Consider the following 19,913-nt stretch of genomic DNA (forward strand, 5'->3'; position numbering starts at 1 on the left):
CCTTCAAATCAAACCCCCTACCCCCGCTCAAGGGCTTTTGATACTTTCACCTCCTAACGAGTCCAAACAAAGTTACTAAGTTAAAAATGTGTCCCAAGCATTTCCCTTTATACCTTTTCGTTGCCTGACCTAAATGTAGTCAATATGATGGGTGCTGATGCTGAAGGGGCGGCTACAGGGTCTGAGCCTAGGGCGGCAAAGACTGCAAATCCGCCACTGGATAGGTCAACGTAATTATTGGTTTGTGTAAGTACCTACTTTGAGACAAACAGCTAATAATAAACAATATATTTTTTATATAGAATGAATAGTTTGCACTTTGTTGCCTCATTCTTCATTCATAAATTTGAGAAGGAACATATTTAATGTCAGAAATTAAATTCATGAAATTTCTATATTTTCTTTCTTGGTGAAATACATTGAGAAATTAAACACAAAATACGAATAAATATTCTCCACTTAGTAGACTTTTGTTTACATTTTATACAAGTTATAAAACCATAATAACCTTTGAATATTTCGAATTATTATGTATTTTTTCCCCGTTGTTTTGATAATTATTAGTTCAAAATCAAATGCATAAAATACAATGGACAATAAAACACAACGCATCACATGAGTGAGTCAACCACCCAGTTCACGCCTCGATTCTTATTATACATATATTTGATTAACGCATGACCCTGCCCTATTTAACCACGATACATGCGTATTTTTAAATTCACGGGTCATGACAAACTTTAGCGAGATAAGTACATAATATATACTTACGACACAAGTTCGTACTACCATTATTACCATTAATAACGATAATGTTGTTACTATTACTTTAATGATTGGTCTGGCGATGGTACTGATCCCATTAGGGGCGGTATAAAATATATATTTTACAGAAAATAGGTATTTAGCTATTACGACTCATTAAATTATTTACAATATATTACAGGACAACCTAGGTATAATCGTGAAGGGCGAAAGTCGGTCTGACGAAAAAAGTATAATATTGTGCGCCTTTTGTTGAGCTTTTGACCGTAAGTCCGACTCTAACTTGGCTGCTTTTCTGTGGATCTCAATTTTATATTAATATAGGTACTTACCGAAGCTTACTATGAAGCATGTTAAATAGACTTCTAGACGTGATTTTCTCTGTACAGAGTACTCGGCAGATGCTACATAGCATATGCCGTGCTTAAGTATGTATGCGAACGCATGCAAGACCCACAATAGGATACGTATGTATTTTATGCATGCGACATTGTGTTTTAACGAAGCGCCGCTTGCCAATCATTGCATCAAACTTCGTTTATCGATTGGTTAACAGTTGCCTATTTATTAGCTAAAATGTCAGGTCGCTTGCTTCAATGAACAGTAAAAAAAAGGAATTTCAGTGAATATTTTACATTTAAAACATTCTTTCGCCAGAGGCTAGGCGTCAAACACGTAATCAATTGACCCGGTAATGATGCTGTGGCTTAGTTTTAAGATTTACGTGACTCAAGACGAGGTTTTAGTCTTTTTTGCGTTATACCTATTTAATTCCCATTGTAAAATGTGATACCAGTTTTTATGTTAGCACCTGCGAGCTCACGTTAAGTTTTTTTTTTAATATCTATGTAATAGTAACACAGACATATAGGTAATATAATGTAGTAGCAGGCACAGTCATGTTTCGTAAGATTAACCTTTTGGACGCCAATGACCGATATATACGCACCGCAGGTCCAACGCCAAAGACGGATTAATCGGTCATAGACCACAGAGCAACATAGACCTAGGTGCATATGCATAAAGTTCAATTTCAGTTTTGACACTTCGGTGACGTGGCGTCTGAGTGACGGCTTTTGTGTTTGACACGGCGTCGAAATGGTTAATTATTGCGAAAATCAAATTCTGTATCATTGTTGTTGATGAAAAAACGCAAGGTATTTCTAATTCAATTAAGGACTCACATAAGTTAACAAGGATTTTGTCAATAATTACGAAATATTGATTGTGATTAGGTAGGTTAGACGGGTCTATCGTTTATTTTTTTTCTTGAGTTGAGACACATTTGTATTATCTTATTTGTGTGTTCCTATTTATATTTAGTCATAATCATAATGACATTTAATGCTAATACTTTATTTTCTAATTTATTTGGAATGTGTTATGTTGTAAAGATTTTCTTGGAGAGAACTTACTGCAAGGCAATGTTTTTATAAATTTGTCGTCTTTTTTGCTTCGAGGGTTCAAAGTTACAGGGAATCTTTCTTGCGACTTTCTGATTGAATTTTCCCAAGTGTCTAAATTATTAACATTATTGAGTTTGTCAGTCGGGAAAAAATATTCGTGATAAATACAAATAAATGCCCTTACCGAGATTCAAACTCAGGATCACCAGGACAAAACTGAGTGAAGATACTGGGTGCCTAGCCAACACGTCAATCGTTTACGCTCCGTAGCGTACGTAACGCTACGCTACGGAGCGTAAACGAAAGGCACGTTAGCAAGCACCATGGAATTCTAGGTGGAAGGCCTCTTCTCATGCCCATACAGGATACGCCAACAGACTGATTAAAAAAAAACTTATTACAAAACTCAGCAACCTCAACCTCAACCTCATTAAAAACACATAAGTCCAAAACTCCTTCTGAGTGAAATGCCAGTAAAATCCAGACGGACGAACCGACGGGCATGAACGGAACTAGAGGACTAATAGTAATTAATTATCACATTTATCACGGCATTTAGAGCCAGCATTATACAGTAATCTGTTTTTACACGCGTGTGCGTCAGGCATGTCGCTCTTTGTACCCGAATCCGAGCATTGCGCGGTTATACATTTTGCCGATTCAACTTGAAACCACATCAACAAGTATATTGACCTCTGTGACACGATCACTTCATTAATTACAATTTCTGTTGTATGTTTACTATGTAAACCATTAATTTGATCGTTTATCCGGTACTTACACCATGTATAAATTAAAACAAAAAAAACATTTCATGAAACGTTTATTAATAAACGCGCGCTTAATCTATTAAGTATCTATTAAGTACTTAATAGATACTTTAATTAAATACGAGTGTAATTTATCATCGTTGCTTCGAATAAAGTGTGTAGGTAAAATAGTAAACTTTAAATAATATTTGCCTAATATTGCCATAGACGCATAGACCGAGACGCGTGGAAGAAAGAGAAGGCCTTCCCCGGCAGTGGGCCACAAGTGAAACGACCGACCGCGACAGGCTAACAAATAAAAATAAAAATTGAGTGGTACTTTAGTGACATATTTATTATATTTACTTAACGAAATTTCATTGTTTTGCTGATGATGATGTTTAGGCCCGTATTGCTTATATAACCTTTGACAAAACTTTTTACTTCCTCTTGTTGTTTGTGCCTCGTCAATTATCATTGTAACAAAAAAACAATGTTTAACTAAATATTTTGTCAATTGTCTGCCACAACTCATTGCATTTGACATATTTATTATGTCATTCAACTTCGTAATATTTGCTTACTTTAAAAAGACTTTTTATTTACTTGTGTATAATAGGGTTGTTGACACATGTTGAATTTTATAACTAAATCTAGTTAAATAGATAGAAAATGAGCAATTTATCACAATACATTGAAAACTTAAAAAATATATGGGAATAATAATAAAATACAAGACCTTAAAGTTTCAAAATATTTTTTTAAACCTTCAAATAGGAAAATAATAATGGTACCATTCGATTCCTTATATTTTATTAAAAAAAATATTGTATAGCAACAATATACATAAACGCAATATTTCACCGACAAAACCGCAATTTTCTTTTTTTCTATACATTGAAACGGCTTCTAACGTTACATGGTGACGGACGACACGATGTATTGCCAATTTGTTTGAAGCGTTTCGTCAGTAAAGTGCGGGTGCCAGACTTTGACCATCATTTGTTAGTTTTGTATTGCTTTAAGACAATGGGTCCCATACAGACATTTGATCCTAAAAACAAACCTGATCGACTGATACCATCCATAAAAAATTGTCAAATACCCTATTGTTGTTGTGTCTAGTTATTGTACTGTATGTACAAGTTTAAAAGTACTTCTCTCAAAAATCATATCATAGACACATCATAGAGATCCTATACCTGTCTCGTGCATATAACATAGCGCGCGTAACGATATATCTAGTCAAGTAAAGATTTGATGTTTAACACTTTGATCTTCAGTAATGGAATGTTTCACTTTTAAGTTTTTGTTAACTAGCTACGTAATTTTGTAGTTATCGGAACTAAATGGGAATCTGGGCCTAGTGCACGGAAAATACTTGTTTTCTGCCTTAATCGTGTAATATACATATATCACCCTAAACGTATTTTGCTTGTCCACAGATAAAATAAATCACGAACGAGCGGAGGTAGGTACGTTAGGTACACGTAACGTACTATTGTTACCTTAAAGACGGTTGGTTACCTTGGCACTGTACTGGAATTATACTTATAAAAGGCCAAACTCTAAAACCTTCATTTCCTTTAGATCTTTTTGTCTAACTTTGATAACTATCACAACGGGGAAAATAATTATGGGCAGTAAGGCCAGTGCAATCAGTAAAGTTTGTGTCAGTAAGTAGATCACTAGAATAAGGTGGGTGCAGTGTGCAGTACGAGTAACTATAGTTGGTCAAACCAATTTGTCAGTCAGTAAGAACCAGGAAAACTATACACATCCATTTCTTTTGGGTGCTAGTAATAGTGCAAGACACAGATAATATGATTCTCTCTGTCTATGTTTGAAATCAGGCAGTCATGTGACAAACTATATTAATTTTTCTTGAGTGGTGGTATGAGGTGGTAAAATGATGTTCACAATATACGTCTTTGCTAAAACAATAATATTCTAGAATTATTTAGTCATTACTAAATTTTAACCTCTAAGTAATTAGGTACGTGCGTAATACGGGCGCTTGTGTGATTCATGTGCTGCGGTTTATGTATACATAATTATAAAATTATATATGTATAAAAACCTATGTACGTTATAAGTCAATTTAGGGGACAATATGGTTCTCATATTCAAATCTATTGGTGCAAATATGGAAACATGGTTGAATTTACGAAGGTGTCCATATGTTACGAGCTCTTCCTACGTTTTGGACATCGAAAAAAAAATCAAAATTTATCTTTTATTATCTTTTGATACTTTATTTAATTCGACTTTCATAAACAAAACTACAAGTTTTAAAACTGCACAGTATTAAATCGGCGTGGTCTTGGCGACCCACATAATAATGAACCGGTTCAATTTCGTAATACACTTATGTTATGTCACTAGAAAAACTTACTAAGCGATAAACAAACACTTACCCAATCGAAATTTGTTTAAGGAGAATGTGTTGATAGTGCATCGGATGTCTTTAAACTCTAACAACACTGATGTCCGGGATAAGAGGGGAGTCACATTGTTGTTCCCCAGTTCACTCAAGGCCGACTCCGCCGCCGGCTTCATGGCGCTAACGGAACTGTCACTTTCACTAAGTACTTGTGACAGTTAACTGGCACTTCAAACACTTTTAACAGGTCCGCGTTTACCGGCCACGAGGCGTGGACTGTGGTAATGCGTGGACGCTGCCACCGTTCCGTATCGGACGCTGTTGACCCAAGGGAACCGTCTAGGTTACCAAGTCCCAAGTTCAACGCGGTAGTAATCCATTCTGTGCGGATCTGTAAACAAAGGGAATATACCGTTATTTAGTTATTATTTACTAATTAACATGTGGTTGATAACGAGTGACCGCGATAATGTCAAAGCAAGGCCGCTGTGCTATAATATACTACCGTCAGAATAACCTATTTTCATTACCCGACTACGCTGGCTGTTTATTATTATTAGATAAGGTAAGCAGATATTTATATATATGTTTGTCTCTTGTGATGCACCGTAGGTAAGGTTAAAATTATTGAACCGATTTTGGTAAATAAGGTATCAATCGAACCGATGATATTTTCAAAATTTACCAACCGAATAAAACTTTAAAAAATTGAAAATGCCAAATAAACCGTGGTCGGGTTTAAGGTTTTAAAACGTTTTGTTTGTTTATAATTATTTGATATTTCATTTCAAAAGTTACACTTATAATCGACATATTTATTATTTACCTCCCTATACGATACAAATTAGTCTTCGTTTGTATGAGTCATATAACTCATATGTGTTTATTTAGTTACGTGAAGGAGCCATGCACTTTCACATATTTCTGCCATTCTTGAAAAACATTTCTTAATTTTGCCAAATACCTACCTACTTATTGCAAAATAGCTACATACCTACTCGTACATCTTGTTCGAGCTCTTCGAAACGAACACTTAAAACTAAATAAAATAAATAATTCCTTACATCTAACTAGGATAATACCTTAAAACTATCACTGGTTACTAACACTAACTAATATAGGGGAAACTGGGGAGGGTTGATCACCCCTTTTGTTTTTAGCATACATTTTCTTAACTATTTGTAGTATTGAAAAACTTTATAAACCATACGATTCAGAATTTATCTCTTCATTAATAGTTTGAATTAGAACAGATTTGTGCAATAAATTAGACCATTATTTAATGAAAACCCATACTGTTGACTTTTACCATGTGTCCCCTATGTAAGGGAGACTTGTTTACCCCTGGTCGGGAGCCTTGATCCTAGGGGGATCAAGTGACCCTGGTTCTTGGGACACATGGTAAACAGATTTTTACCATGTCTCCCCATACCAGATTCTCATTGATTATATAACTAGGATCGCTATTAGCAATGCATCTATAATTTGTAAAATACACAGCAAACATATTTAAATTGCATCTTCCATGCTTTGAAGTTGTATTTCCGGTAATCAGATGTCTAAGCCGAAGGGATCAAGTCTTCCAGATTTGGGGACACTTGGTAAAAAGATTTTAAGCGGCAATGTCATATTTCGAGGGTAGTATCTACATTAATTTATTCACTTTATCTACAGAAAATTAATATATGAAGATATCTAACACATATTAATCCATAATCTTATACTTTTAAAAAACAATGTAATCGTATTATCCATAAAACAACATAAAATAGGGAATCAATTTTTGAACCAAAAAAAAGTAAAAAAAAAAACAAAAATCTAAGTTATTAACATAAAATTTCTTGTAACAAGCTAAATTTTTTAAAGTTATTATGAAGGTATTTTTAGCGTCAGATACCTACAGCAATTTTAAATTTTTTACCTATCTCTGGTCGTTATTGTTTACTATAATAAATAATTTTAGAAATTTACTGCTCACGTTTCGAGGACGGTGTTTGAGCTGCATAATCCTAAAATCCTTTCTATGGACTGTCGGTTCTATAGTACATAAGGTCGGAAAGCCATTGAAATAGCATTTCATCCATAAAAACAAATATCGCCGGTTGAAAACCAAATATCGTTATAAGTGTTGTTTGTCGACCGAGTAACATACCCTGTGTGTAAAACGTTTAACTTGATAAACAAGACCAAGTGCGGGTAGTTCGTAAAATGTTGATGTCAACTTTAGTTAGTCTTTTCAAAGGCGACGGGGATAATTCCGTTTTCGGAGTTCGGAGTCGGTTGTATAATTAAAAACTGAATTATACGCCATTAAATCCCGTTTTAATAAACAATAATCAGTCAAAAACCTTGAAAGTTTAAATCAGTGTTTCTCTGGTCGTACTTTTGCGGCATGATTTACTAAAGAAAAGAAAATATTTATGATAGCTCTATGAATAATTTTGTAAGTAAATTTATTACAATGTATATACTTGATCGCTTTGGGGGTGACATGATCCCGGAATCATATCTCCCCTGAAAAAAAAGACAAAGTCTCCCCATACATAGTAAGATTATAAAACGTGCCGTACTCGAAACGTGTGTTCGCGTATATCAATGTAATTCAAGTTAATCATCACTTCAATAAACAACAAATAAAATAAGCACACTCACTAACATCATTTCCATCTCATATTATAAAATAAATCCAGTTAAAGCTTACCGAAAATTTAATATAGTACGCAGAAAATCTTTCACCGTCCGCCATTTTTGAACCACTGACTTTTCCGATACAGTGCCATGACAGAACGTGAAGTTAGGAACGAATGAATAAGTGTTACCAGTGCAAAAAAATGTATCTCGTTTGGTTTGATTAAAAATGAAGTTTACCAAGTGTCCCCTAGGGATCGACCCTCCCCACCCTCACCTACACTACATGACAATAATAATACTATATGACAATTTTAGGGAAATCAATGAGTTTTGAGGTTATGACTCATAACTATCATTAAATGCATTTAAGGTTTAAATTCAAATATTTTTAGACATTCGAACTAGGCGCGAATCAGTTGTCGGCTTTCTTAATTTAGTGTTTGAAAATGGGGACAGGTCTCCTAAGAAAATGACACCGAGGTCCTCGGCTTTCTGAAACATGTCGCGCGAGTGACTAAAAAGTAAAAATACGTGAGTTAAATCGTAAAATGTATTTAACATGTAAGGTACCTACACCTTGCACCTTATACCTAATTATTTATGTACCCATTGTTTAATAAAAATATTGAAACTACAAAGAATTTGGATTGCCAATGTTACCTTGCATTATACTTAATAAAAGTACATAATAATAATGTTTTTACACACGTAGGTATGGCTTACTGGGTCGACGAGGTAAAAGTGTCTCGACAGAGAGCGCGCAGTGTAGATAAAGAATGGTTAAATAATGAGTCAATTAATGACATTTGTTTCCGTCCAAATGACTGTGTTAACAGCAACATAGTAAACTGACCATTGACACAGATTATATAATAGTTCTTCCATTGATTGATATTCCTTATTTCATTGAAATATGGTTTACGAATTATCAGTTATTTGCATCGACGATAGGTACCTACTATCTCTTTTTGTTTTTAAGGTTAGTTTCGATTCGATAACAAATAAACAAGTTTGTTTTTAGTAATGCTGTAATAGAGTAACTTTATTACAAGAAAAACATATACCACATGAAACTAAGTTCTAATACCAATCAACTTTATTTAATACATTACAACAATCTTATTGTTAATTAAAGTGTAATTTTAGTAGGTACCTATAACAAAGCTAATTTCTGAGGGATAGATGGCGTTCATACAACAGATTTTCTGACTAAGCACTAACAAAAAGTCAAAAGGTATTTAAATGGTCGCGTCTGTCATAAGTTATGACTCACAACTGTATGATATTATAATTATTAAATAAAACAGGGTAGATAAACAAGTGCATACTGAGGCCTATTGCATAATAAAATACAAGCTTATACTATTAGTGACTTTACATACAAAATCACTAAAAGTATTCGCTTGTATTTTATTATACCTAGGCCCCCGATTTCATTTTTAAATCAAAACTAATGAACGCATTGTACCATTGATATTAAACTAGTTACTGTTTATTGTTCCCAAAGTCCCGAACCCATTGACTTATATATTACTGCGTAAAGACGGGCCTTACGGGCACTATATAAGAATAGTGCCTGTACAGCCGTGTCACGTACACGAATTCGAGCCAATCGTGCAGTCTAACGCCACAACGCGATTGGTGGATGAGTTCACATCACGCGCACGATTGATCGCAACTAGTTGCGTTAGACTGCACAATGGCTCGAATTCATGAGTGACACCGTTGAACTCATTCTTAGTGCCCGTAAGGCCCGTCTTTATATATAAGTCATTGCACGAACCACGATTAGATAACAGTATTGAATACAGTTAAACATTCTATGAGAACGGTGATAAACAAAAAATCGTCTGCACGTAGCTCAACTATCTGCTACTTAAATTTTAATAAATATTTATAATTCTCGCCCGAGCTGCATAAGGTTGAAGTGGTTAGACGTGGAAAAAATAAACTGTCCAGAGCCAAAACAAAATTGACATATTTGTTTGCCAAGATTTCATGAACTATGTGAACTAGATAGACCATTCGTTTTAAATTGTATCTTCAATTGTGGATAAGTAAAAACAGTATAGTAGGATAAGAGAAAACTTTTTGATTTCTCCCAATTGACTACCAGCGAGACATAAAGTCGTATTTTTACTTGCTTACACTCTACTCAAATATTTTAGGCATAAGGTCTCAAGTTATAATATATATATATGTAGGTACGTAGCTATGTTATTAAAGTTAAAGGTTAAAAAGTCGTATCTAATGAATACACATCAGACACTACGTCGTCTGCATTTTAAGTCATTGCTCAAGTCATTTACCGTCATCCACAAAAACGAAATATTTGAGAGGAAAAACAATGTAAAAATACGGATGTAAAAATAAGTAAATGCAATAATGCAATGCTTCATGGAAGAAAAAAAATCATCAAATGCAACCTAATGTAATAGTACTTTCTTAACTTTATGTATATCGGAAACTAAAAAAAACAATAGAAATATAAGAGTCATTAGAATGAGAATGCACTATTTACCTATATAATACCGTTATGGTAAAATAAATGTAAATATGGTCGTATATTCACATCCGACGTTAAAGAATTTGAGTGGACAATTTTACTGTGTATAAAACTAAGTTTTTTTGAGTAAACAGTTCACAATTACATTTTAGTTAATCCGGATAAGTTTGAGTAGGTACTTTGGTGACGTTGGCCGGTCCTTAATTTGGAATTCTCTTAGAAGAATACTTTCATAAAAAATAAAGAATTGTTCCATTTCTAAAAAGTATTAGTCTTCTTCCTCGCGTTGTCCCGGCATTTTGCCACGGCTCATGGGAGCCTGGGGTCCGCTTGGCAACTAATCCCAGTAATTGGCGTGGGCACTAGTTTTTACGAAAGTGACTGCCATCTGACCTTCCAACCCAGAGGGTAAACTAGGCCCGTATTGGGATTAGTCCGGTTTCCTCACGTTGTTTTCCTTCACCGAAAACCGACTGGTAAATATCAAATTATATGTCGTACATAAGTTCCGAAAAACTCATTGGTACGAGCCGGGGTTCGAACCCACGACCTCCGGATTGCAAGTCGCACGCTCTTACCGCTAGGCCACCAGCGCTTAGCTAAAAAGTATTAGTACCTATTCATTTCATATCATTTCAATTTCTTTTTTTTTATGTTGATATTTTCTTCGATCTTTCCGTTATATATATTAGATAGACGTACCAAATAGTTCAATTATGTCTTTAGGCTTATATATACAAAAACTAAACTTCTACTTAGGAAAAGTATGTAAATACCTAGTTATTGTAGATAAGCTTTTGTAATTATAATACACACAAAAATATGGAAAAGTACAGGCTACGAACAAACAAATAAAATCAAATCTCCGCAAACGAACACTTTGTGTACATTAGTAATAATTAAATTGATAATTATGTTTGCCTCCAAGTTACGCATCATTAATTCATCAGAAGTATTAAAACAATTAATAAATAGTTAAAACTACAGTCCTTTTATTTTATGATTAGCCAGAAAAGAATCATTTTGACATGTGTTTTTTGTTGATGAATATGATGCCTAGGTTTGCGACTAACGTCGATTGATGTTGAGACTTTTGGGCAAGTTCCTAGGCTGGATTCTCGGCAAGTGTCGGGTAAAATCTCCAATCAAGTAAAAATTTCGTGTGATTGTATTTCTATTCTATTCAATAGTTACATATTTTGTATAGGAAATAGGTATTTTGATATTTTATTATGACGATCTGTTGCTTCACAATATTAGGTACCGTAAAATGGGGTGAGTAGGTGCAAAACTGACATTCAAACCTCGATAACATTTTATTTTTACATATGCAAACTGAATGGTGTACATAATAAGTGTTCCGGACGTTTGTATTTTAGTTTTTATTTTATTTTGGGTAGTTCCATTTCATAACTTTGACGATAAACAGGAAATCCCACCTCACCCCGTAGTCCCTCGTATTTGGGGTGAGTTGGGTTTTCATACAAAGGTGATTTTGGAAGATTGTTGGATCGATTTTTTTTATTATGAGTATTACTATAGCTCCATTTTAAATTGGAATACATTATTTTTGTAGCAGTAGCCTTAAAATCCCATCTCACCCCCCTTTCATCCCTTCTCTCCCCATTCATAACCCATCACTCCCCGCGAACCCTACTCACCCCATTTTACGGTACCGCGACATTTCCCAATATTATTGCAATGCTACCAGGAATGAAGCCACGAACATTGGTCAACAAATATTTAGGATTCGGATTATACTGGATAACCTATATTTTTATCGTATTCCGTAGTGTTTCACGCCTAGGTGTCTGCAATTTCATGGCACTTGGGACGTTTCTCAACAAATCGTCTCTCAGTCGCGTGCAGTTGAATGTCGAGTATGATTTAAATGATCCCTTGCCTTTGGGAAAATTCCGGAGATAGAGAAACAAGGTGAAAACCGGGATAGTAGAGAAGTAAAAGGGATACCTTTAGAAAGAATAGAATAGAAAGAATAGAAAGTCATTTATTCGATAAAGCACACATACACAGGACAAAAAGATGAAAAACAAAGAAAAAGAGAAGGATAACAATAACAATGCAAAGACAGCAGAGAGAAATTATATACAAACAGACAGAAAAATAAATTACACTTGAGTCCAGCAATGTGTGCAGTAAGGAAAAGGCTTTGACTCAGCATATTCTCACAATATATTGTTGGCATATTGTTGGCTTTGTCGGAACGTGGTCATTATCAATCGATATGATCGATACGATGGATTTGTAATACAGTGCCTAATTGTTATTCTGCATGTGATTAATGTTATTTGATTTAATTAGAACATTAAGTGTGTTATCTTATTGAATATCAATAATAAAAATTACAATCGGATTGATTTGCATCAATTCAGCACAACTACGCTGCAGCTGTAAAGCCGCTGGTGTATTTTCAATCTAAATGTAGGTACATTCATTCATCATTAAATTGATATATAGCTATGAGGTTACCAAATATTTTCAAGGATTCAGTTTAATTCACGTTGTACTTCGATTAGCTTATTGAAGTGCCTTCCGTCAGAGCTACTTAGAGCGATCCTTGTGACGTTAGTCCTGTATAATCATAAGTATTACTTACTTAGGTTCTTAATTAAATCCGGTTTTCCGTTTTAGACTTGCAAAATACTTAGACTTGCAAAAATTCATATCACGAAACATCGATTGCCAAGTGTAGGTAAACTTTGAATATTTTGTTCTTCATTTTGATTCTTGGCTACAAAAAGTAAATTAGTATTAAATGTAATGAAATATACATATACCTAAAATCAGCCAGACCGATGAAGGTTGCGTTAACAATGAACACGCTTAATCGTTCATTACCCGACGACATCAACCATGGCCACGACTGTCATGCAGTGAAGGACTATTGATTACTGAACGGTTATTTTCCTGAAGTTGCGTCAATTGGTTCTTCCATTTAATATCATATTATCTAGGTACAATTACATTTCCGATGATCAATGCAATAATTCAAAGGAATTGGACAGATGGCGTCAGATGTGGGCTCCGATAGTCCGCTACCTGCGTCAGTGTATGTTAAGCTACTTTACGTATAAACTACTGCATACATTTAAATAAAGTACTCATACAGCGTTAAACTTTATATTAAATGTCTCTAAAATGTTGTTTATCTTGAGATATAGGAATTCTCCATACCTATAAATGGGATGAAAGTTTGTATGGGGTGCAAGTTTTATTTTTATCTAGGAGCTTAAAACTTCGTAAAAAGAAATTTTAATAAAAAAAAACATTATTGAAATTTTAATCCCTTAATGTGGTGAAAAAGGGGTTGCAGCACGATGAGTTCTGCTCCAGCACCGTATGAAGTGTTTCTATACTCTTTTCTAAGACAGTGCAACAACAAAATCTAGAAGCCTTCTGATGCATAATACTCAGCAAACACCTCGGCTGCCCACGTGTTTGCGAACACGTGCCAAGTGGATTGAATGCCATAGTTATGGAACCATTTGCTTCTGTTAGCGCTATGCTATTTCTTATACAAATAAAACCCGTGCGTGACGAATTATAGTAAAGATTTAACATCAACCTCTTACACGGTACACTTGTATACAGAAATGTCAATCACGGTCGGGGGATCGGGGAATGTATGATCATTATTTCTTAATAACTTCGGCGACTTGTATAAAATCAACTATAGTTAGGTTCTCACTTTCGATAAGTTCCTAAGTTTTGTGATTCATATCAAATCTAAACATCTAAAATGCGATGGCAATAGTAGATTGTTAATGTTATTCCGCGGTTGAAGGTGACCCATTTCACCTAAGATAGCTCGAGGGTGAAAGTGGACTTACACCCAAGTTAAATACCTACCTACTGAATACACTGAACTGACTAGAAATAAATTATACGAAATCAAGATATGAATATAATTATATTAGGTACCTATATTAAATTAAAGCAACGTTTCTCTAGTCCTCATAAGTGGAAAAATTAATTTTTAATATCTGGGTGACCGAGCTTCGCTCGGAAAACATATAATAACTCGGAAATGCGCGTTTTCCCAGAGATAAGACCTAGCTAGATCGATTTTTCGCCCCCGAAAACCCCTACATACCAAATTTCATCGAAATCGTTAGAGCCGTTTCCGAGATCCCCGAAATATATATATACATAAATAAATAAACAAGAATTGCTCATTTAAAGGTATTAGATTAGATAGATTAGATTAGATTACCTATTTTAATCTCCGAAACCATCGTTAAAATACATTCTGAGTCAAAACAATGCTGTAGAGCGTCCGTTATTGTTTTAACTAGGTAGGTAGGGTACCTTCTTCTTCGCGTTGATTAACAAATATCCAAAATGTGTGTATCCATAACTTTTTGGGTACCAAGATAATAACGTGCTTATATTTTTTCTTAAGTTCTAAAGAAACATAATGACATGGTCAACGGCGTCTCCGTTGTAATTAATGAAATCCATACTTTTGCCGTTGGTATTTGAGGCGATACCGTATCGAGGGCGCTATCTTTAGCATTATTACTGGAGTTTCTTAATCATTGTTATTCAATAAAAATAATTGTACAGTATTCTCGCTGACCTTTCTTCTCATGGCCTGGTGACCAATTGAGAGAAATGTCAATGTCTTCAATAAAATTAACAAATGATATACCTACAGCATAAGCTCTTGATATACTGCATTTTAACATTATTATTTGTAGTTACCCTGTCTAAGAAGCAGGAGGTCCTGGGTTCGAATCCCGGGAAGGGCATTTGACTGTTTAAAAGTGAATGTTGTACTTAGGTTATGGATGATATCGCATGTACAGTAGTGTATTTTTTTCCAATATTATATATAAGTAGGCAAGTATAGTTTACAGTTAATTTTGAATTAATGTTTATAATTTTAAGTTATGGTTTTCCCTTAATTTTCATTATATAATTGATTGTTATTAATATTAAGCTTAGAATAAATTTAAAAATGGAAACATTACTGTCTTGGGTGAGACTTGACCTCACGGCCTCTGGATCGATATTCCAGCGCTCTGCCATCTGAGCCACCAAGACCTCATCCATAGCCATAATTATTAATATTGCACACAGCTGTAGGTAAATAATATATGTATTTACATAATTAGGTATGTATATCGTCGCTTAGTGTTAGTCTATTACCCATAGCAAGGCTTGCTTAGTTTTAGGCTTAGTCGATTGGTGTAAGATTGTCTCCAAATATTAATTAAGTAATTAATTGTTTAAACGGGTACTTATCAAACAGCCCTCGTACTATATATATTGTATAGGTACTATGTAGGTATATCACTTAGCTGAGGCGGTTGGTAAAGTAGTAGCACGGTGTTTTAATAGAACTAAGTTTTGGTTTCCATCTGTTCATAGTTGACCGTGATGACTTCTACCAACCACCTCAGTAAAGTGGTAATTAAATATCTGTGTTAATTTCCTGGACGAGCAGAAAGTTAAGCATCTCGTTATATTTTAATTAAAAATATGTGTATCTAAAAGTTTAGATAATAAAATAAAAATTTATTAATATTCAATTGCAATAAATCTCTTTGTTTTCTTTACTTTATGCGCTCTATAGTCTCTATACGTGATACTTACCAAATCTCTCGTTTTGTTAATTGTAATAATAAGTTTGCTTAGTAGTATAAAAAGTGAACCTCCATGAAAATTTAACTTTTTATTAAACTTCGTCTTTTTTTGTACCGGCACTAAGCAGCGTTTTATTTTATTTTAAGCGAGTTGGAGTTATCTAGTCAGTGCTTGCTTAGATAATTGAATATAAAATTTATTAGCAATTGATAAGTCATTAAAGATCTGGTAAAATTCATTGATGATGATGTTTACAAAAACAGCAATAAAAAAGCAAGTTTATATCTATTTTTTTCCCTTAAAAGTATATTATTTTAATTGAACGTACCGGTGTTATATTTGAAACTTACAGAGGCAACAAAAATATTTGAGATAATATGCTTTAACAGCAAATATTCTTATGTAAAACTATGAAATAAATACTTGACAAAAATTTGTCATAAGTGAAAATAACCGCACTTACGTAAATTATTTCGACATACACTACACACACATCCGAGCTGACCTCTGTTACTCAGACAGAAGAAAGTTGAAGATCGCGATGTTTAAACACAGCTATGTATATCTGAGAGCAGCGAGCGAGACGCCCACTCCGACCAATGCACTATGGGCTACTGACGAGTGACGGGTTCCACTTTCCATGCAGGCTGGTAGCCTTTGCCGATGCATATACAGGGTGTCTCATTTAAATCGGTCAGTATGGGAAAGTCTGAACCTATAAGGCATACGAAGATCTGTTCTTAGGAACCATGTCATCGATTTTAACAACAAGAAAAATTGCATTCATACATTTAAAAAAAAAACCTGTACAGATCTTCGTATGTCTTATAGTTTCAGACTTTCCCATACTGACCTATTTAAATGAGACATCCTGTATATTTAATACCCCAATCAACTAATGTGAAAAAATGCGTGATACGGCTTGGGGGATAAATTACAGAAAAATATTTTTTTGGTTCGAAGAACTGTTTCCTCAGTCTTCTTCTGGAGGAATTGGGAATCGGGTATTTCTGCAAAACACTGTTTATAGTTGTGATTGTGACCGAATTCACCGAATGTCTGACGGTAAAGTCGGACTCGAGCCCCAACCAACCAACTCGTGCTTTTAGTTTCAGCAATAGGTAGCTGCTTTGTCGAGGAAATTACCAATTGTGTACTGTTATAGAAAATAAATGGAATTTCATATTTTATTTAATTTATTAATATTTTTTTCGTACGCTTGACTTTCACTAAACCTGCTAAAGTCTTGGAACTTCGACGAATCAGAAGAAATTCTGAATCCTTCCCAAGTAACTCCTAACTCCACGTTCTCATAGGATTACTTCTTCATTCCTCTTCGAGTTCAGTTTCAGTTTTTAATAATTAACGCTCGAACACACTTAAATCGAACAAAATTTTACACTCACACATTCTTAGATTTGATTCACACACTTTTCACTACCTCCTCACAACAACCTTACACATATACAAGTACACACTCCTCTCTTTTTCCTATTCCTATTCTTATGTTTAATATAATTATAAATTTTATTTCTGGTAACTCGTGATGATCATGACCCCCGCGATACAGGCCATGCCTAGTGCGGGGTTCAATGTAACCTTCCTGCTAAACTTCAATTATGAATAAAAATATTGTTATTGTTATTATTATTGTTATTTATGTCTAGTAATACATATGGAATTCGCTAGTACGAGTCCAGAACTTATCGAAGTATAAGTAAGACTAACGCCAGTGTCATTACAATTGTAATCTTAATGGCGTTAAAAGTGTAAATTATGTACTTAGGTACTCTTTTAGTTTTCGCTGCAGATTGACTTCATTTCGATCATAAATATTTTTAAAATAAATTTGACAATTGAAAGAAACATTGTCATATTCCAACTATACATTTTCTGTTCGCTTGTATATTTTCTTCTATTAACTATTACAATGAAATTGTCATTGCTAAGATTCGTGTTATCGAGGTTTCTACATAGGTATTTACAAATGGATATCTTATAAAGTACAGTCACCAGCAAAAATATATGACTGTGGGCAGCCATGCAAAAATATCTGATGCTCCATTGGAGGCATAAGTATATGACGACACTACCTCGGTAAAAATATGTGATGCTTTGTGGCAGGCAAAAACATCGTTAGTCTGTATCCGCATAAATATCGGATCGGGGGCTTAAAAATATTTGACGAGTCATAAAAATAAAAATTATGTGATTACTCTCATCTGGCATAAATATCTCTCCACTGTGAATGCAAATACATGGGATGGCAGACGGACCGACTATATATCTGACACGAAATTATGAAATATGTATGTCATCAATCGGCAAAAACGAACCATACCTGGATAGCATAGAGCCTTAAATTGTATGAAGTGATTTGACAATTCACGAAAAGAGTGCAGACTTGTCATTGCATATGTCTGTCTCACGTATTTCATTTGCAATTTTAGATTGTGACATAATTCAGGTAGACCTTTAATAGAAGATGTGTAATAAAACTAATTAGAGCGAGCGAAGCGAGCCCTATCACTATTCGACAAACTATGCATTCTTGTGGTACACTTTACGGAAAAACTATCGCACTTATAGGTTTGAAATTTAACATAGTAATTTAAATTCATGTCTAGATGTGTTATCAAACATAAAAATATCATTTTATAAACCTAAAAAAATAAAATAAAGGAATAACACTTTGTATTACTACCAGCGCCATCTGTTAGAAAAACTATGAATTAAAATTCGTGCTAATGTACTACCTATGTGCTAACAACGATGAATACAAAAAAGGATTAATATTTTGGATTCGGACCCATCTCGCTTCGCTCGGTTTGATTCCCAATTTAGCAATTAAGTTTCTCTGAATACTGTAACATTCAATCTTGCTGTATGAATATACATACGAGTAAATTGACCTCCGCAGTGAATACTGCGGAGGTCAATTTACTCGTATGTTCTGTTCTGTGACGCCGATGAACTGATCATCATGCTGTGTTAGCAAACTTAAATCGGGTATTTTCAGTTCGAGAAACAGTTTTAGAGAGGGTTCGCACTACGTCCAATCCGAATCCGATCAGAACCCATGAAAATATGGTCCGAAGTAGCCGTAGAACTATTTCTATGGTAATTTACGCACTAGATCCGATCTCCGTCATCCGATTTCGGAAAGAAATCAGACGCTACTTCGGACCATACTTTCACGGATTCGGATCGGACGTAGTGCGAAACCGCTCTTAGTGTTACTATTGCTTGGAGCTGCCAAAATTATAAATAAAGATAAGCATATTAAGCCGTCGATATCGGCCGATACAGACGGACTACAACCCGACTGCAACTTGTATGGAAACTGCACGCCGACTGCACGCCAATTGCAACGTCGGCGTGCAGTTCAACAAAATTACCCAGAACCCTGGCAGTACAGTACCTAGTGGAACTCAGGTTTGGTGCAACATAGGCACACGCTGTTTTAGTAATTCGACACATGATGATCATTTGGTAGAGCAGTACCCAAGATAGCTGATGCTGAACCCTGGAAGTACCTAGTGCAGGTCGGGTTTAATAAAACATATGCACACGCTGTTTTGGTCATCCGACTCGTCATGATGAGCACTTAGGAGAGTAGTACCCAAGATAGAGCTGGTGCTGAACCATGGCTGTACCTAGTGGAACTCAGTTTTGGTGCAACATAGGCACACGCTTTTTAGTCATTCGACACGTCTGGATGGGCATTTAGGAGAGCAGTACACAAGATAAAGCTGATGAGCTGACGCTAAACCCTGGCTGTACCTAGTAGAACTCAGGTTTGGTGCAACATAGATACACGCTGTTTTGGACATTCGACTCGTCAGAATGAGCACTTGGGAGCC

General features: G+C 34.9%; 1 protein-coding gene across 1 annotated transcript in view; it reads right to left on the bottom strand.

Moving 5' to 3' along the window:
• The window catches only part of LOC134649847 (ATP-binding cassette sub-family G member 1-like), a 32,751-nt gene extending 16,079 nt beyond the window's left edge, over nucleotides 1-16,672 (bottom strand). The window contains exons 1-2 of the mRNA XM_063504685.1: nucleotides 16,514-16,672; nucleotides 5,338-5,694 (exon numbers count right to left, since the gene is read on the bottom strand). Coding sequence (XP_063360755.1) covers nucleotides 5,338-5,479 — 142 coding nt within the window. The 5' untranslated portion in view covers nucleotides 5,480-5,694; nucleotides 16,514-16,672. The remainder of the gene's footprint in view (nucleotides 1-5,337; nucleotides 5,695-16,513) is intronic.
• Nucleotides 16,673-19,913: the final 3,241 nt, after the last annotated feature.

This window comes from Cydia amplana, chromosome 1 (assembly GCF_948474715.1).
Source record: "Cydia amplana chromosome 1, ilCydAmpl1.1, whole genome shotgun sequence".
Lineage (NCBI taxonomy): Eukaryota > Metazoa > Arthropoda > Insecta > Lepidoptera > Tortricidae > Cydia > Cydia amplana.